Below are 20,663 nucleotides of genomic sequence, written 5' to 3'. Positions count from 1 at the left end.
GTTGGCCATCAGGTTGGCCTGATGTCATTACATACGAGGAGGGGATACAGTATCTCCTTGTGCTTTGGTGAACTCCCATTATCAGTCCCAGCCAAATAAGCTCGACTGAATTATGAGGTGAGTTTCCTCTTGGGCAGGAGATGTACATCAACGCATCAATATCAAGTTGATGCCAAACCAAGCATCACAGCCATATTCACTAGGCACAGTGCCACACGATGGAGTGATAGTGGACTCCTAGTTTACACATGGCACAGGTTTGTTGTGGCTTTTGTACCACATGATTGCTCGTTGGTATTGCCCTGTTTTCTGGGGACCAGCTATGTCCTGTAAAAGTGCTATTCTGAGGTCATCAGTAAGGGTTTGGAACTGCTGTACACAGGCAAGCTCCTCCAGATAGGCTTCTGTTGCCAAGACAGGTCAACAGGAAATTGTTCACTTACTATTGTTAAGGCATTTGGCCTTTAAAAAATATGCTATACATGTACACAGGCAATATCTATTGTGGTATTAAAATTTTTATTGTTTACTTCTTTACTATTCAATTGATTATACTTGTTACATTCTTATTGCAATAACACATGCAAAATGTACTTATTGTGATATTTAACTAACCACATCTTTCACATCTGTAGATGTTTTCATCTTGAATCTCCCAGTACGGTGCAGACTTGAAGTAACTCTGACAGGAGCTGGTGTGCTACAGAGAACAAACAGTAACCTATTGCAGAGAAATAAAGGCTGGAGCCAGCACATGTTTAGCAGAATCCACAAAGCTGCTTGGTACATGGTATTAAAGGTCATGGCTTTTTATTTGATTTTAACAAGCAGATCCAGGAAAGCGGGACAGAATTGGTGCTGCCTAGGAGAAGGGAGTTAGTACTCTCTTTTTTTTTGCTCCATCCAAAATCCTTGGCCGTCATTGATCTCAGTGCAAAGTGTGCAGAACACACAACGCTGAAGGCAAACCTCTCCTTCAGGGTGGAGGTGGAGGTCACTCAGTGGAGATATTCCTCACGCATCCGGGGAAGAAGGTGGAAGGTGTGCAGTGGTCCCTGGGAGATTTGCTTTAGTCCCTGGTGCCTGTGGGAGCTCCCCAGCGGCGTGGCCCAGGGGAGGTCATGTCCTGGCTGCTGAAGCCAAGACTCATTTTGATCCTAAGACACCCATGGAGGAGCTGGCAAAACTCCATTAAAAGTTTGCTCTGCTGCAAACTAATGTGAAGAGTCCAGTGTACACCTGCCCAGGTATCAGGGCACATCTAAGCAGAAGAAGACAACACAGGCAATGCACAGGTCCCCCACTGATTTACACAAGCGTATTTCTTCTGAAATAAAAGGGACCCTCACATCCAAGGAAAAGAAAGAAAAATCCATCCTATTCACTTTTCTAGAAGGCATTTATGTTATTAGTCATTCAAGTATTAAACTGAATTTATCCTTTCCCCCAAGGGTGCATGTGGTCATCCCTCTGCTGTGCCGCAGAGACACACCTGAGCTGTTGAGACACCAAATGTGAGTTTTCCCTACTGTGAAGCTTCCCTCCCATATACCATTTTCCTACACAATCCATCCTGCATGGCCTTGGAGTTTAGGGTTTGCAGCTAGCTCAGTGTCCCTCATTTACCACACCTCCTGAGAATGTGCAGGTTGACAGCTGTGGAGTAGGCATAGATAACTTCAGAGACAAGCACATGTCCCCAAAGCCTGCAGATAGAATTTTTTGTGGTATTCACAGACTGTTTCATATGTCAATATGAGAGGAGCATAATTACCAGCTGAGAAACTGCAGGAAATAAGCCAAGATTGAATGAACGAAATGGAAAATAAAGAAAAGAGTAGAGGACACACACATTTTAAAACAATTATGGAGGTATGTATTCATGTGCTCGTGGGAGCCTGGGAATATATAAGAGATTATGACTGCAAAGGAATGAATTCAAGGACCAGTCTGTGGGGAGTATTTTTTTTCCCTGTGACTTCAAACTTCTCTCAGAGCTCACAGAATTTTAGTCAGCTGGCATGCAATAGAGGTACGACTCCCCTAAGGAAACTCTTCCTCAGCTTACTCTGGAAAAGCTCCTGGGAGAGCCTGGGAGGCAGAAGGCTGCAAGCAGAGGCGAAACCTCCTCCTCATTCTCCTTGAGCCACGGAACAGGTACGTGGAGATGCGTGTGAACGCGGGAGCGTGGTGGAAAGTTGAGCTTTTGACTGTGGGAGAGATGAGGGCTCCAGTGACTTAGAGCTGCAGCCTTTAAAATTAACACAGATGAGGAAGTTACACTATAAATAAAATATTCTGTGTTTATGAATAGGCTGAAGAACTGGCTAAACGCACTATGTAGATGGCTTTATCCACACAGCTGTATATTTAATCCATAAGGGACTTGCACTGCAGCGAGTTAGATCCCTTATGTTAAGGAGGCACTGGCTAGTTCATAACAACACAGTTGTCATATGCAGAGTTTGTTATTCTTCTCTGTGCTTACAGTAATGAAAGATGGGGACATGTTTGGGCATTTTTTCTTTCTTCACAGGACTTCAGTCTATTTATGGTATCACTGCATTGTAGTGTTGTGAACCAGGAGTATTGCAGAGATCAGCATTGTGCACTGATTAAATGCCATTCGCCCATCTCTCCGAAACTGAATCCTAATATAGCCTTGGGCAAATCACACAGTCCTGGGGAAAAATGACCAAAAGGCTGTTTGGCTCATCTGCTCTTCTTACTATCAGCACTGTCATTGAGCTCTCCCCGTTGGAGCAAGAGGTGTGGGATGGCAGGATTATTTTGCTACTCTTAAGATCCTGACAGCTTGAATGTCACCTTGGGTGAACGATGACTTACTGAGAGGGTTTTGCTGCATCTGGACTGTTATCAAGGCAATTAACATTTAGACAATACTTGGAACTGGTAAAGTTTTAGAAAATCCTAATTTTATAGAAGTCACAGATAAATTTATAAAGCCAAAGCCTCCTGTATTTTTGATAAAAGTGCAGATATGCTTCCCTTAAATAGAATCAAAAGTTTGACTTTCCACAACAGTGGAAATCTGTTTGTGGGTTTTTTGGGGTTTTTTTATTTTAAATAAGATGTTATCATTTCAACTTTGAAATCAACTTATTACTCTAAAATGCTAAAATCCTTTCATTTTCAATAACAAAAATTCACAACCAGTCATCTCTTTCTAAAGCAGATGGTTACATCTCATTGACCGTATAGTTGCTTGACTTTTTACTAATACAACGATGGATGGTTTCAATGGGGAATATCAGTATCGTGCAACCAAATCTTTGAGAAATAATTTTCCTCACCTCATTTTGTCTCCTGTCAGGTCATATAAATTAAATACACCTTTTCCCAAACACTGACTTAACTGCCAATTAAAATGAAAATGCTGAATTAAAAGCCTATTTTTCTCTTTTTTTCTGCACTAGGATAAGATGGTAAGAAATTATTCTGTTTTAGTTCCTGAATTTGAGTTTCCCCCAGAGCTTTGGTCAACAGGGAAAGTATTTCATGGTCAGATAGTTTAATCTGCAAATGTCACTTTTTGCTGATGTGTCTTCATTTTCCCATCTCCTACTATCCCTTGACCCAACCCATCATTCAATAAGTGTCCAGGCCTGTGGGTTTCATGCAATTCTGGTTTATTTAAATTTTCTTTCCTGGAAAGAGGAGTATTAAAACATGGTAATAAAATAGGGAATCTGGCTAAACTCTGTGTGTCTGATTAATTGAAAATGTTAATTTTTAGTGGGGACATGCTGTCGGCTAAACACGTAGTACAGGTGCAGATGAAGAGAGGACGGAGAGAGAAAGGAGGAAGACAGCAGCTTCTAAAGACAGGAGAAAAGACATGCTGGGGTCACAAGAGATGTAGAATGCCTTATTTTGACATGTGGACTTGACGCCAGAGAGGTATGAGGCTGCATCTGCCCATGAGACACTAAGCAATGGCACAAGCAAAATGAACTAGGAGAAGCAACTCCTGGAGATGTTGTAGGGCCTCAAGAGCTGGAGCTGTGCCTCCTTCTCAAAAGCTGTGGCTGAGGATGACATCAGCTATTTACTTTTTTTAATAGGGTTAATATTGAAATCTCCAGCTCCCTGGTGGGACCAATCACCAGTGAGCTATTCCAGCTGAAAGGGAGCAAGACTCATACTACTTCTGCGCTTGCAGTTCAGACCCACTTTCTGAGGCAAAAGCTTGGTTTTTTACTTAACTGATTGTGAGATACTGGATCCGAATCTTGCTGGGTCGGAACCAACTCACTCTGTGTGTGTGTGTGTGTAAGGACTGGGCCTAGACCCACGGGTACGTGGTAAGGCCTGCACATCAGGCCTGCTGGGAGCACATGGCAGAGCTGGAAGGCCTGTGGCCAACATGGCTGAGCCCATGGAAAGCACATGGCAGAGCTGAAGGCCATGCAGCTGAGCTGTCAGTCAAGGCAGACCTGCCTGGTAGCCCACACACACACACACACACCCATCCCACGCCCCTGGAGCCTGTGACTGGCACCCCTTACTCTGGCCTGGAAGGCACTGGAAGGCCTGGGAGGGAAAACTAAACTGAGACTCTGTATGAGCTCTCTCTTCTCCTGCAACCTGCACCATGCAAATCATCGAATCCTGTCGGTAACCGTTTTTCCTATTCTCTGTCTCCTTCCTTCTTTCTTCTCTCTTTCTTTACCCTTTTAATCTGTTTTCTTCTTTTACTCTTTTCCTTTTCTTGTGAGTAACTTAAAACTAATTAATTGTGTTTTACTAAAGCTGTTATATTGATTCAGTGGAATGGGTTTTTGTACTGGGTGTTTTAATGCAATGCTTTTTCTTGGTTGTATTTTACTCCTTAAAAACTGTTTGCCAAAAAATCTTATTATTCTCACTACATTGAAATACTTTCTCTTAGAGAAAAGTGTGTGATTCTTTCTCTGGATGCAAATTCGAGGTTATAACAAACCAAAAGGCTTTTTAAAAATCTTAAATGAAATGTATCCACTCTGGGCAGCTTCAAGCTTAAAATCTGGAGCGTAACGCTGATGTAAACTCTTCTCTGAAGAGTTTGATTCATATGGCTCAACACAGGACTCAACCCAGAAGCGGTGCCTTAGAAAACAGCAGTGTTATGGATGGACAAACTCTAAAAGTTCTGGAGGTTCAAGACACACAATAATCAAGATATATTTTTGTTTCTCTGAAACACTTAGGAAGCTGCAGCAAATTACAGTCCAGCTGGTGAGAGTCAGTGCCTGGGATTTGCTTTTCCTTCTTGCTCTGGGCCACGCTGGGAAGAGGGTTTGGAGGAGAGGAGACGTATGTCTAAAGAGGTGCCATTGGCTTCATGCGGCATAGGATATAATTCAGCTGATATTGACAGAAACCAAGCAGGCAATGACTGCTAAGGAGACCGCTGAAAAATCAGGAAGGGCCTGATTTCACACAGTCACAGGTGTAAACCCTTTGACATCAGTGGAATGGGAGAGCCCTTGCTATTTTGTGCGCAAAAGAGCTTGATTCTCCACTCTGCCAGATGGAGATGAGACTGGCTGGCTGCAGCTCTGAGCAGCCTGGTCTAGTGGAAGTTGTCCTTGCCTATGGCAGAGAGATTGGAACTAGATGATCTTCGAGATCCCTTCCAACTCAAGCCATTCTAGGATTCTGTGATTCTATGACCCAGTCTGTCTGATGAAGGTGACACTTGCTTTGCAGACATGGCTTACCAAGCCCATACCATGCTAATATTTCAACATCACTTCAAGGTGTAAACTGCTGAGTAGCCCAAAACACAAAAATAATGAAAGTTGGAAATCAGCCAAATGCTTCAGGGTCTTTGAACCTGGTTTCTGTCAGATCCCCTTTAGAAACAGACAAAGGTGGTAAGGACAGCACTGATTTTTCCCAGTGCGGCTGGTGTCCTCTGAGGCTGTGATTTTAATGAAGGAAAGTCCTGAACAGCAGAATCAGTGCATGCCCTTCCCTCCTGCTTTGGCATTTGTTTGTGTCCAGGCTCTTCTTCACAGTTCAGCTGGCACAGCTGCTTGGCCACTCGGTAAAACAGCTTGAGGAACAGAGCTGGCTTATTAAAAAGTGCAACCAACAAAACCTCTACTATTTTTATCCCTGCAAATCCAAACTTCCCGAAGTTCTCTGAACATCCATATGTAGAAAATGTGAAGTTACAATCATCCTGGTTACTCGCTGCTCTTCATTTCAGGCATATCAGTACTCCAAATAAAAATATCCCATTTAATTCTTTTTTTTTTCTCTTGAAGGCCTCAAATAATTGAGGTTTTCCTTGTGAAAGTGTCTGTGCATGTTAAGTGCTATTGCACACTGCTGACAAGGCAAACTCTAAACATAGAGCATCCAGAAGGAATTTAAACCTCTGGACGCCAGTCCCCAACTTTGACAAGAGTTTTCTGCTTGTCCCAAGGGGATTGCAGATAAAGAGCTTAACTTCAGGAAGCATGCCAAAGGGATCAAGTGAAAAACAGCACTGCAGCCAGCTGCAACCTAGGGAAGCTCAAGACACAGTGTACTTGGGGGAAGGTGATCAAAATTAGTCTGATGAGAGCCCAGTCAAGGACAACCAGTCTGGAGTTGTGATAATCCCACTGGCAGGCTGTTCTCCTGAAAACTTAATGTGGATTTGTGCTGGTTTAAAGGTAAATCAGTAGGAGAAATGAACCCAACTCAAAAGAGATTATAAGTCAGAATTACAATTTAGTAAAAATAATAAAATAAATACAATTATTCAGATGAACAATTGGTTTTAGCCCACAAAACCCAGATGTATAACCCAGCACCCTGGGGCACAAACAGAATGGTGTTTGTTGGCCTCCGTGCTGAGCCCCACATGATCCCTAGAGTCCAAAAGTAAAAGGAGAGGAAAAACCTGTTGGTGTGAGTGATGGTTGCAGTCCAGTCGAGGTTCTGGTCTTCCTCTGGATCTCATAAGTGGTATCAGAAGTCCCAAGACCCCAAGACTATATACCCTCAGGTTCAGGCAGGAATGCCCAGTACCTCCCCCAGGGTAGGCAGTTCCACAATGAGTGATTGTGAGTCGTGAGTATGAGAACAAGAACATCCTCCTATCTCACAGGCCTCTTAACACCCAGCTTATAGCCTGAGGGGTCAGATGTGCTCTGGGCAGCTGCTGCAAATGGTCTATTGTTAACAGTTTCTGGGAAATGACATGGAGGGTGTAGAATACACAGTTTGGGTTACATCCACACAGTGATGAACTGGTCCCAGCTATTCTAACTAGGACAGGATTTTTCTGTCCATTGCACATAATCATGACCTAACCTGTTGTTTTTTTCATAACATCTTCATAACTAAACCAGCAGCCTGGTCTAGAGGAAGGTCTCCCTGTCCATGGCAGATGGGTTGGAACCAGATGATCTTTTAACCCAAACTATTCTGTGATTTTATGATTCTACAATTTATGCCTCTCATTTCAGAGTGCATTGCAAAGCAAACGAGATGCTAAGAGTCCATCTCTGAAAAGAAAAAGAGTTCTTTAGTCCAGGACAGGTTTCTGAATTCTGGGCTTTATATTTATCAACCATGAATTTTAAACTTTTAATCCTCAAGTGTTGTTTCCCTAAAGACGCAGAGAGAGATTTAGGTTCAGGAGGCCACAATGCCCCCAGGAATGTAACTCATAGACACAAAACCCTAAAGTAAACACGTTGCCGTGCCTCACACATGCAGACAGACAGTGGCAGTGGCAATAATAAGTCACTTATTCCCCCGCTAAACCCATGGCCCAGTCGTGGCAGTTCCTCTGGCAAAAATCTCCCCATTTCTCAACTCCTGTCCCAAGGAAGGGCTTCAGGATGTTGCACAGCAGGCAACTCTATTCAGAGAGGAGTGTGGAGAAAGACAAGCAGCATAATTAAAACAGACACTGTTCCAATTAAGGTTATTTCACTAAAAATGCCTCTGTTCTGAACTTATGAGTGAATATCTTGGCATCCTGAGAAGTTGAAGAACAATTCCATTGGTGCCAGGACTGAATCCATTTTGAAGATCTGGATATGGTTTTTAAAGAGATAGTAAGTGGTGTTTGAGGATGCAAGAAAACCTTGAAACAAGGTAAATGTGAAATATTCCATCTTTTTAGCCCTGAGGGCTCTAACTTGGCAGTTAAAAGTCTTGTGTGGAAAAGGATCAGACCCTGGGGAGTTTGGTTTGTGTTTTGTGTGTTCTCTTGTATTTAACTCTCCTTGGCACAGGAAGACATCTGTGTTAATTGTCTAAGCAGTAACAAAAATTACCTGTGGGAGAAATTTGGAAAGTGCTGCTGTTACTAGCTGCAAGCAACATCTATAAAGTAGTTTCAAGGTTATTATTGTAGTAGGGATGGAGACAAGTATTGTTCGGGAATGGGAAATGGGAAAACTGGGATTAAACCCTAGTTATTCCATGGTTTCAAATGTGTCTTGAGGCAAATGACTGTTCTTCTCTGCCTTTGCCCTCCATTTGTTAAGCGGACATGCTGACGTGGTTTGCGTACCATGCTTTTTCCAGACATTAAATTGTTTGACACACTTAATAAGACTCCTTGGGGATGATGTTCACTGATCCCACTTATATTTTTCAGCTGGAGATGGGTGATTTTGAAGTAATGTGATGGAAAGCAGTGACACTCAATAGGTTTCAGAGTTCAGTCTTGCTCTCAGGTATGCTGGGATTTTTATCACAACTGCCAGTGGGAGCAAAGTGACACTGAGCAAGAAGCTGCTTCAAGTCTGAGAAAGGTTCAGAGCAGTAAAAGCTCCTTTAGGTTGATCTGTTGCTACTGCTGCTCCCAGATTGTTTTTGTAAGCTGTGGTTACAGACATCAGTGCCAGCAGGCAGGGCTTAGTGGTGATGCTCTCTGACACCAGGGTAATGCAGGCCCTGTGAGCCCTGAGCTCAACGCTGGGGGAAGGGCGGGGGGCTGTTCAGACCTGCCCAGAAGGTAGAGAGGAGGGGGACGCAGTGCTGTGTCACACTAGGTGTTACTGAGGAAGGTCTAAATGCTGTCTGGAGAAAAGCTAATCAGGAAAAGCTCCTCAGCTGGACAAGAACTGAAAACCACCCTGGGAAGGGAATCTTCATGTTCAAGGAGCTTGGGGTGTATCATGACAGCTCAGGGGGAAATAGCCTTAAAAGATGTGTAGATGTGGCACCTGGGGACATGGTGTAGTGGGGGTCTTGGCCATGCTGGGTTAATGGTTGGACCTGATGATCTTACAGGGTTTTTCCAACCTAAATGATTCTATGACGAGTGTCTTACCTTACTCTGGTCAGAGTCCATGTGGTCTCATATTGGAAGAGACCACTATGTCCTACTGCTTCAGGGTGTGACAGTCACCTTAGAAGCACCTTGAGAGACAGCATCCTTGCTTACTACAGATCTGTCTTACACAGCAAGCCATTACATCAGATTTTTGTGTTTAAATATATCAATTCCCCAGTTGCTTTATAAACTTGAAATGCAGGAAATTTCAAAGCATGTTAAGATCCCCGAGTGTGTCAGGTTTACTATTTAAGAAGCAAAGGGATGATTTTTTTTTTTTTTTTTTACTGATGGTGTGACAAGGGAAGACATTGCAGAGTGCATGGGTCACATACTGTCCAGCAGGGTGGTGTCCTGTTGTGGGTAATATCCTCAGCTTAATTCATCGCAGCTAAACAGAAAGCTTTTCCTTTTGAGGGCTCTTAGTAAAGCCTTGTAAGCAGTGGTATGTTTGTCTTTTCTCTCCATGCCAGCAAACTAATACTCAAATGACAAAACTAATTTTCTACTCTTTAGGAGGCATCCACTCCTCTAAACATGGGGGATAAGGAACAGAGGGGGGAGACAGAGGCAGTATGAGTAGTGGCATCAGCAATTCCTCCTTCCACAGGATGATTTCAGTGTATTTTGCAAACATTAATTAAAAGGTCAAGAATTTACATCATTGATGTTTTTTAGAGTGGAGGAGCACACTTCTGATACCACTACTGACAACCAAAGACAAACTCCAAATTCTTTCACCTTGGGGTCCCAGATTATCATCTGTCACTGGTTGTTATTGTGAAATGAAAGGAGTTTACAGTCTGTAAATAGAGTAGCTGTGGTCTAATCCTACCCAGTTTCTCTATTCCTAGTACACAACTCTATTCTCTGGCAGGGAAGAGGAGGAGTGGGCAGGTTCCCATCATGAACCTGTTGGCAGTACTGTTCAGCAACTGCTATTGCTGTGAAAGACCATGGCCATCCACTGCTTCCCTCAAAAAGTGACTAAGCAGAGGGATTTACACCAGCCAGGAATGATCCTATCTCTTTTGTTTCCAGCCTCCTGATGCTCTCCAGATAGAAGCCACTGAGTAACAGTCCATTGATGCAGGACTTTTCTGGCTCATGTACATGGGATTGGTGTGTGTTTGGAGCTTACCAGATCCTGGCTTGTTCCTGGGACAACTTAAGAGTGGTGCTAGCTAAGCAGTGCTGCATGGCTTCCAGTTGTGAAAGGGTGTGTGTCTCACTGGCTCTGCATGCAGACAAGACCAGCTCAGATCTGTCAGCAAGAAGCCATACAAACACAGGCAGAGTCCACATGTTTGCGACAGGCTGACATAAAGAAGTGATATCCTGAGCTCACATCAGTGCTGACCACAGCAAGAGACCTCATTAGTGTCTGTCTAGAAACAAGCTGTTTGGAGGAGGAATGCTTTCCTTTGGCTTTGGTTGTATTTTTCTCCCATTGCCCAGTGACAGGCCTCCCAGTGGTTTTTTGCTCCTTTTGCAGTTATTTCTATGCTCTTTCCTGTAGTGTTTTCCAAACAGTTAAACTCTGATGAATCCGTTGATTCACACAAATGCATTCTATTTCATATTTGTCTCTTTGTAAGGCATCTGTACCTGCCCATGGCAGAGGGGTTGGACTAGGTGACCTTTAAAGGCCCTTCCAACCCAAATTATTCTATGATCTCCTTTCAGATGCATTTAAAAGCCTGCCCTGACCTGAGATGTGTAAAAAACTAGTAAAAAATGTTAGAAAACTAAAATTTGGACAAAAAGTTCTCTGTCCATTCTTTAAGCTGCTTGTACTAACTCAGTAAGGATGAACATGTAAAAGCTCTTTGGTACCCTGGGACTAGATGAGTAGAAAATGTTGTGGATAGAAGTGGAAACTGTTCCCAATGGTAGTTGTTTCTGAGAGGTGCCTGTTCACTTCGCTCAGAACTTCAAAAACCCCAAAAGTCAGAACCCCAAAACTTCAGCCTAGTGGAAAGCACCTGAGCTGCCTCTATGGGGAGAGTGTGGGTAACTCAGTCCTGAGTGGTTGTCCTTCTCCATGATGCCAGACACTGCCCAGCATGAGCATCTGGACTTCACTGGGTGGCCTGAGTATCATCTAGGCAGCAGCTGAAATCACACTGGGACAAACCCATTAAATGCCTTGGACCTTCCTTTCAAGTGCTCATATAAATCTCTTTTCCCACCAGACTCGAAGGAATGCAAGGCTACAGAGGTAAATCGTTAAGCTCAGAGATGAGTTGATTTATTGCACTGCTTGTCCATCTCCATCCTTGACGATGATCTGGTGCCAGCTTTCACATGTGTTAACCACTCTGTCCTAGCTGAAATCTAACAGTAATTAATTTTACCTGCAGAACCATGAAACTGTACATCATCTTCTTACTGGCAGTGGTGAACACAAGAACCGCAGAAGGGACATCCTGTGAAATGGTAAGGCTTTACTCAGGCCCCTTGAAATCCCAAATGAGGCTGAGACTGCCTTGTTACAGGCACTGTACAAACAGCTATAATCTCTGAAAATGGGAATCCCCCAGGACCAGACTCTCCATGATGGCAGAGATGGGATTTGGGCTGTGTCCTTGTTGTAGGGACAGCACATAAGAGAGGTGGAGTGGGTGAGGTTGGAAGAAGGGTCACTATCTCCATTTTTCTCTAAGGGGGAGCTGGCTAAAAGAAAGCTGACCTGAATTCCCCAAGACCAGACAGGGATTCTGTGACTGAGACAGAGAAAGAACTTGGACCTAAAATCAACTCCTTTGTATCAAGCCCATGTTCTTTGTGCTTTAAATAAAGTATCTTCTGTGAAATGCATCTATACTAGCCCTTTTGTAATAACAGGGAGGCTGACCTCCTGTGCCCTGACACAGCATTGCTGCCAGGGAAGTTGTACCTGACTTCTGCTGGAGGGAAATGAAGTGACAAAGCCTCTTGACCTAGTACAAAATTTGTTCCTTGAATTTTTGTGAGCACCTGAAACAGTACTATGAATGTTATTCACAGCTGAACTTTCTCCCTTCCCTATCAAAGTGCTTCTGATTGTAACAGACCATTTAAGAATAACTTTTTTTTTCCTGAACATTGAAGCTGTTCAGCACAAATCCTCAAGAATTTCCAAAATAGGGAAAAAAATTATTTGCTAGCTGTACAGAACTCCCTTATGGGACTCATTCCATTCCTGTCCACCCTGATGTTTTGCTGCACTTCCTGAATTCCAAAGGAATTAAGACCTAGTATATATAAAAAGATCTTGGGAAGGTGTCTGGGCATCTCAGCTCATTGGCTAGAGAAGGAAGACTGATGAAGCCACTGTCAACATGTCAGCTCGGGTCCCATGTATCATAGTCATATGAAGGCTGGGCAAGACGTGCAATAACCCAAGTAGATTCATCCCCTCTCATTTCTTGATGGGTCACAGACCAGGCTGACTGCTGAGGAGTAAACACATGCTTGTTTCCACCACTCCTTTGCTTTCATCAAGCCAACAAACCAGGGCTGTGTGCAGCTAAACTGGGATAAATTTAGTTCTGACAGAAAACACACTGCAGTCAAGGTCTGGGATGCTCATCTGATATAAATTAACGGCTCAGCCCTGCTAATGTCCTTTCTGATTGTCTTCCTTCAGACGATGTTTGGTCCAATGGAAGGTGGGTGTAAATCCAAACAAAACTTAAAGAAAGAGGGAGCTACTGGATTAACTGATGGTCCGTTGAAGTCCTGCATTATCATTTTTCGTCACAGCCTTACTGTTCTACTTGATACCTTCCCTGTGATGACACTTTAGAAGAGCAAAAACTCAGAAATGGAAACTTTCATCCCAAGTCTCCTGGAAGAGGGATGAATGAGAAACTTATGCCCTTCTCTGACTCACCACTAGTGCTCCTGTCATTGAACTAGAGTCCTAAAAGAGGAATTGAACACTTCCTACCAGCCCCCCCCCCCCCCCCCCAAAGGACTGACATGCACTGATTGTACCAGTTATGGCACATCTACTTATTGCAAGACAACAAGGCACAGCTTAAATGTCAGGAGCTTCTTCCTAACTCATGTTGCCTTCCACAGGCAGGTAGGGCTTCAACTAGATCACGTTCACATCCCAAAGAAAGATGTTTCTGCTATTTCGTGTTAACTGGCAAAGGATAAGCTTTGAAATAATTTATAGAAGGGAGAGGATTTTAGGGAATTCTATTTTACCTTGCATTGAGGTGATGCAAGAATATGTGCGTAACTGGTTATTATAGGCCAGCTGATGTGGGGTACATGGGCAAACTGCTAAGGTTTGGTTGTGTAGCTGGGGAGTTCTTCTGAGAACAGTCATGGAGACCATTCAAGTGCAGGTCATTGCCAAGTGGCTCCAGCCCAAATTCTTTGGTTCACATGTTCATAAGTTGATAACATAGAACACAAGTGAAGGCTTGGATCCAGCCACTTTTTTGTAGGGCTCTTACTAAGGTGAATGACAACTTCCACATAGTGCTGAGCAGTGAAGAATTGGAGTCAGAATCCAAATGATGCTCAGCTTTTGAACTGTTGGGTCATTTTTTGCCAGCACATGAATGGGACCAGACACTGAAGGGGTCAAGTGCTCCTCACCCTGCAGTACTTCTTGCCAATGGATGTGGAATAAACTGATGACAGCAGTGGCAAAGATGATGAAGTCAGAACATGAGGAAAAAAAAGCCTGAGACTTTTCCAGTCTCAGGCTGCCAACCCATTGGGCTAAGAGGTGAGAGGAGGAGAGATATATCAAACAGATGCTGTTTGCTCCAATCCACTGAGATGTACTTCATCTTTTCTTTCTACTGCTGATGAGAATGACATTCATGCTGTTTGAGCCTCAGGGGAAAAAAGATGGTGCAAAAGATAAGAAATTTGGTGAGGATCAAAACAGTCAGTGAAAAGGAATGAAACTTTAAAAAAAATAATGAGAGGGGAAATGTTATAAGAACAAATATCAGACAGTGGGAGGTACAGATTTGATCAGTCTCTTTTATTACTGGGAAGGTTCCATGGATGTAAATTAAAGGCCAAATCCTGTAAGATACTTGGTGATCTGGGACTGTCTTCTCACCCATCAACTTCAGTGAAAACCTGCCAACTGGCATCAACAGGAGTTGGATCAGGACTTTGCTAAGATGCTCATTGCCCACAAGGCGTGGAGGGGGTTTAACACTTGTTGAGATCTGGCTCAAAGTGTGGGAAGAAACCTGGCATCTGCCTTAGGCTGCAAAGCACCTGCTGCTTTCACTCTGTATTTTTGTATCCTTTTGGCTTCTTCCTCTTCAACAAACCAAACAAGAAGAGGCTTCCTTCTTGTGCCTTGGAGCTAAGCCAACTCAGGGCATATTTTAGCTCAAAATGAGCAATTCTATGGGGACTTTGCAGTAAAGAAATAATTTCAGGGAGAAGCCAGAAGATTTCCTTCTTTTTTTCCCAATTTTTTTATCTGGGTGAGATTTAAGTGACTTGGAGGGGAAAAAAAAGGAAGGTGTTCAGGGTTTAATAGTCAATTACTTGGGATCTTTGGGATTAGATATATCACATGAAGGAATCGGAGCAGTCTGTATATATCTAGAGTTTGAATAAGCACTTAACGCTTCTCTGGCATATTTTTGTGTGGTCTCCAAAATTCAGATGATGCAAAAGAGATTCACAAAACATTGACTAGTGCCCCACTTCTCCTAAACAGATCTGCCACTTAATTCACCTCAAAGTTCACATGAAACAGAAGGGGTTTAATATTTTTTACTTTAAATGTTTCTTTAATGTCTGAAAAGCATTGTGTCATGGAATCTGGATTCTGCTTCTCCACTGAAGTTAAGATTCAACAGATTTCTTTCTTTACTTCTTTCTTTTCTGATCTTTTCATGAACACTGTATGCCCCAGACACCCAAATATATTCATAACAAGAGTTTTCCTCCAGTGAATTAAATGCTGCTTAAGCCTTTCACATTCCACTTCCTCACACTGCTGTATGTTCTCCTTAATAACAAAATATAGCTTGACATTTATGCAAGGATGGTCATGTTCATGTTTCTGATCTTGCTGATGAACACACACTCTAAACTTTGGTCTGGGCACAGACTCAATCCTAGCTGCCATTAAACAGACTTGCATCTGGAAGATAAATTTGATTTTGATGCTTGTTTTTTTCATATATCTGCTGCTGAGAATTGGCCTGAAAAGACATGACCCTCACTGCACATCACAGCTTTTTCCCTCTCAAAAGCTGGCTTTACATAATTTGTCTTTTCCATATTGTATCATGCGTGTCTTGTATGGCTGGTTTCACAAGGTGTGCTCCCCACGCAAGAAGAAGGAAACTGGAGCCTTAGGAAAAGGGTAAACACGGATAGTAAAAGCAGAAGAGTTTAGAGATTTTCATCAGAAATACTTCAGTTGTTGAATGACCGATTTGGTTAAAGACGCATCGCTTAACTAAGCCATGGCTAAAGGAAGACATGATCAAATATCTGAGGATATGAATATGAAGGGGAGACAGGGTTTGGGCTATAGGATCCTTTTATGTTTTTCCACTTCTTTGCTTTGGGACCCATGCTGCCAACAGAGTGAAGCTCTTCTAAGTAGTACTTAATATTTCAAGTAGAGTTTGAAAAATCCGATGCAATGACAAAAGTAAGAAAATTAAACATCAGAACTAAAATGAATAAATAGTGCTTGATTGCAATGAAAAAAAGGGCAAAACTTCTTCACTTGGGACTATTAAAATGAATCCAGGATAAAGGTACAAGAAGGAGAACATTTTGTAGGTATCACATGCAGATAAAATGCTACTGTTGTAAGTCAGAAATGTCTTTAAAATGAAATGAGTGCTGTTAGCTGCAAAGAAGTGTTAGGATTGTTGTTCTTGCTGTCTGAGTGCTCAGAGAAAGTGGTGTGATCAGTGTTTCAGAAGAAAGACCTGCCTGGATGCTGAATGTTATTTTCCTTGTATTTAATGCAACCATGTTTTTCATTTGTTGTGTGACAGCCCCTCTTCTCTCTTTTTCTGGCAGGCAAACTCACAGGCATTTTGCCACAACAAAGACCTCCACCAAATCCCTCATGAGCTCCATCTAAATGTAAACAAAATAGATCTGTCTGGAAATCTGATTCAAAGCATCCCTGAAATGCCATTATCACTTTACACTTCCCTCCAGTGTCTGGATTTAAGCTCTAACCAGATAAGCTTCATCACGCCTGGAGTGTTTGCACACATGACAAGCTTGCTGGAAATAAATTTAGCCAAGAATCACTTATATGAGCTTGCTCAGAATGGAACAGAGGGGATTGGACTTTTACCCAAGGTGGAAATAATGGACTTGTCGCATAACAGTCTGTACAATGGGATGGCTGAGTATTTCATTAAACAAGCTCCAACACTGCAGTATCTTTCCTTGGCAGACAACAGTATTGTAATGATATCACACAAGATGTTTCAGGGATCTCCCAGTCTTGTGGAGATAGATCTTCAGAGTAATATCATCATGGAAATAGAAGAAGGTGCTTTTGAGACTCTAGTGAACCTTTCCAAACTCAATCTCTCCACAAATTCAATTACTTGCATCTCCGATTTCAACCTCAGGCAGCTGGAGATACTTGACCTTAGCAGGAATAGCATTGAGACCTTCCACATCACAAAGTCAGATGATGAATATAGCTTAAGATGTCTGGATCTGAGTGAAAACAAATTGCTTCACTTCCCAGTCTTCCCTCAGGTAAATAAACTGGTAACTCTGAATTTATCAAATAATTTAATCCAGCTCACTACTGAATCCCCTCATAATAAAAAGGATTACATGGAAAATGAGTGGCTAGATGGTTCTTTTCATCTTCTTGATCAGAAGCAAAGTAGAAACATAAGTTCTCCTTATTTATCCCAGCTTGTATATTTAGACTTAAGTTATAATGAAATCAAATCCATTCCTGATAAATTCTTTGAATCAATGTTGTCCCTTCACACCCTTAATCTCAGTAAAAACTGTCTCCAAGCATTTTTGGTAACTTATGACAATGCATTAATGTCCCTAACTGTCCTTGACTTGAGCTACAATGCTTTGCAGAACCTTCTCCTTGATGCTGGTGTGTTGTCCAATCTGAAGGAGCTTTATATTCAGAATAACCGTCTTCAGACCCTGCAATTTGACATCTTCTCCAGTCTTCCTGGCCTCAGACTGCTTAATCTACAAAGCAACAACATCAGCCTTTGCAGCATGTACTCCGGACTAGCTAAGCAAAGACTTGCTGGAGAGGAAAGTGGTTGTGTATCATTTGTTGATTCTCCTACTCTTCAGTACTTGTACCTAGCTGACAACATGCTGAACACCCTACCAGCACACAGCTTCTACAAGACTTCTCTGATTGTCTTAGATCTCACCATGAACCCTGGACTGAAAATAGAACTTAAAGCACTGTCAGGACTGGAAAAGTCTCTGGAATATTTGTATTTACATGGAAATAGCTTGATGGATTTAAATATTGACTTGCCTTGTTTTAGTCACCTTAAACATTTAAACCTCTCTGAAAATCAGCTGAACTGGCTGCCTAAGTGGGGTAGTGACTCTCCACTGGAAGTTCTGGACCTACGGAACAATAAGTTCAGTACATTACAGAACAGCAACATTTTAGCATTAGAAAATTCACTTAAAAACTTATATCTCACTGGGAACCCACTCGACTGCTGTGGAAACATCTGGCTTTCATCAATGATACAGAACAAAAATGTCCAGATCCCCAACGTGGAGCACTTAACGTGCCAGTACACTCAGAACTTCGGGTATCAGGAAGAAATGTACATTTGGAACATTAGATCAGAAGACTGTGAAAAAGAGGATCTGAAGAAAATCAACATCCTTGTTATATTAACATTTGTGTTGGTTTTATCTGTGATTATCATCGGTGCAGGTTCATTTTTTTGCTTCCGCAGGCAAAACTTCAGCCATCAGTTTAAAGCATAGAATCACAAAATGCCTTGAAAATTGAAGAAATCAGGTGCTACACTGGCAGTGTGTATAAATAAAGGGTGAAACTCTCATCTTTGATTTTTAACTGTGGATTTTAAGATGGTTTTGAAGTGCCCCTGTAGTGGTCTGGGTTCCAGGGACCAGAAGGAGAATTTGCCATGTTTTGCACTTGTTTCATTCACATGCAGATCTGCTTAACAAGTTCATACAGTGGTAGAGGAGACCACTGTAAAGTGCTGTTGCTGTTTTGAGGGGTGTGTAATTTAAACCAGACCGAAAGAAAAAGCCCTCTAAGGTCTTGAGACCTGAGACTTTCCACTAAGCTCAAAGCTCATGGATTACATCAGCCACGTAGGAAACTGCTTCTCAAAGTTATGTGCCTCCATAAGATGTTTTGATTTGGTCTGGTCTGAGCTTTGTTTTTTCCTAAGTGGTTAGGTCCTAACACTTCTTAGACTGAAATCATACCAAAATATACCAGAGTGGGTCAAAACACAATCTTCACTCCTTGAAGTTGGTTGCAAATTTCCCAAGAGTTCCAAACCAATGAGAATTTAGCTAAAAAAAAAAAAAAAAAAGGAAATTACAGTTCGTGTCTGTTGTGCTCTTGTGCTCGTGGCTGCCATCTAGAAAATCTAGAAAATGTTTGTTAGGATGTTGCTCCAGTCACAAGGGCAAGACATGAGCAGTATATGAGGTCAATTAGTCCTGGAACTTATTACCCATGAGCGATGTAGAAGAAGTCTCAAGCAAGAAACAACTGCACTATACATTACCCAGATCTTCTCAGAAGCTCACAGGTCTACAGTTCAACTAAAAGAGGAGAAATTTGCCCCTCATGTGCAATGCATATTTAACCAAGTTTAATGTGAAGAAATTAATCTCCAGGGTGAACATTTTTTTAAAAGAAAAATCTTGGAGATGAATTTTAACCAGCTATCATTGGACTGAAATTTTTTTATTTCTGAGGAAAACTGTTGGCAATTCACTACATACAGTTGCATTTCAATGCAGAAGAATAATATATCTATTTTTAAAGGTCACAGGATTTAGTCTACAAAAAGGTACTTTAAAAATATCATTCTGAAATGATACACAGGGAACCTAGTCCTGAGACATTATTCAGATCAGATGTCAACTGTCTCTCCCTAAAGAGATATTATGGTCTATAGGATGGGCTGCAAGAAAAGTTACATAGATCCTCATTCTATGATGGGTTTAAGGTGGCTAACGTGTTCTGTTGCTAAAAGTTGACACTGACATACCTTGTGTTCTAAACCATGACAGAAAATTAACCATTTTGAAGTTAAGAAAAGCTCAGCAAGAGGGGGAGACTGACCTGCTAACAGGGTTCAATGGCTTTGAAAGGAACTGTGTCAGGTTTTCTTTTAATGCCTGTAAATGTACATTAAAACATACAAGAGTAATAGAGGTCAAACTGAAACCTCTCCAAGTAAATAACTCAGAGCCAAATTGCTGCTCCATACCTATTTTTTCCAGCCAGTGAATGTCAAAATTAACACACTACAAAAAGGTGTATAATTCTTTTTTAAAGCATTTATGTAAGAAACTGGCTGGTGATTTTCACTGTGGAATTTTGTACAATAAAAAAATATCTTTGAACTTAATAAAAAGCACAGGGTTGTGAATATATTAAACCACCAGCTTGGAACGCTCCATAGATTAAAAGAAAAGCCTTTATATTTTTCTATGGTATTCAGACTTCACCTTTTACCTCCTGGTCTTGGAGCAGGGGCAGCTGCTCCATATCTCAGAGTATGGCCAGTGGAGAACAAGATCTACTGAAGATGTAGGCAAAAGTTTGGAACAGATTTTCCAGAGAAGTTGTGGCAGCCCTATCCCTGGAAGTGTTCAAGGGCAGGTTGGATGGGGCTTTGAGCAACATGGAAGGTGTCCCTGCCCATGGCAAGGGGGTTGGAACTAGGTGGTCTTGAAAGTGCCTTCCAACCCAAATCATTCTGTGATTCTGAGATTCTACAAATTCGCACAAACCATCAGCAGCAGTGGGGCCTGATAAAACATCTACAAAAGCTCGTGCTAATCATTGGCTAAAGACCTTATTCTTGTAGGAAAATGTTTGCACAAGCGGTAGCTGCAGGGAAGCCTGATGCTGAAGTTAATGAGCTTTTCCTTTGTGTGTGTGTGAAGGCAAGCTGAGCTCTGTGCCCAGATGTGGGCTGATTTGCCATACACTGAGTTCACAGCTTTTGTGTCGAGCATGGCAAACATATCTCCTTCTGAGAGCCAGTCAGCTTGATTAGCATCAAGTTGGAATTAGTTAAATATCTGATGACAGAGCCAAACCCATTTAATTAATGGTTTTAACGCTACTTTTATTTGGGTCTCCCAATAGGAAATGCTTGTTATTACTAAACATCTG

The 20,663-nt window shown here is 42.1% G+C and overlaps 1 protein-coding gene across 5 annotated transcripts in view; it reads left to right on the top strand.

Moving 5' to 3' along the window:
* The window catches only part of LOC113998379 (transforming growth factor beta activator LRRC32), a 58,568-nt gene extending 40,143 nt beyond the window's left edge, over positions 1-18,425 (top strand). The window contains exons 1-3 of one of the 5 annotated variants that reach the window (XM_039380036.1): positions 3,762-3,921; positions 11,656-11,731; positions 16,316-18,425. In XM_039380036.1, the coding sequence (XP_039235970.1) occupies positions 11,660-11,731; positions 16,316-18,256 (2,013 nt within the window). In that variant the 5' untranslated portion in view covers positions 3,762-3,921; positions 11,656-11,659 and the 3' untranslated portion in view covers positions 18,257-18,425. Of the gene's footprint in view, positions 1-3,761; positions 3,922-4,254; positions 4,319-4,401; positions 4,639-11,655; positions 11,732-16,315 lie in introns of those variants that run through there. The other 4 variants (XM_039380035.1, XM_027741744.2, XM_027741745.2 and 1 more) reach the window with 4 other exon arrangements.
* Positions 18,426-20,663: the final 2,238 nt, after the last annotated feature.

The sequence above is a fragment of the Pipra filicauda genome, unplaced genomic scaffold (assembly GCF_003945595.2).
Source record: "Pipra filicauda isolate LSUMZ 115617 unplaced genomic scaffold, ASM394559v2 scaffold183_size1465899_pilon, whole genome shotgun sequence".
NCBI lineage: Eukaryota > Metazoa > Chordata > Aves > Passeriformes > Pipridae > Pipra > Pipra filicauda.
This window is presented reverse-complemented; position numbering and strand designations above follow the sequence as displayed.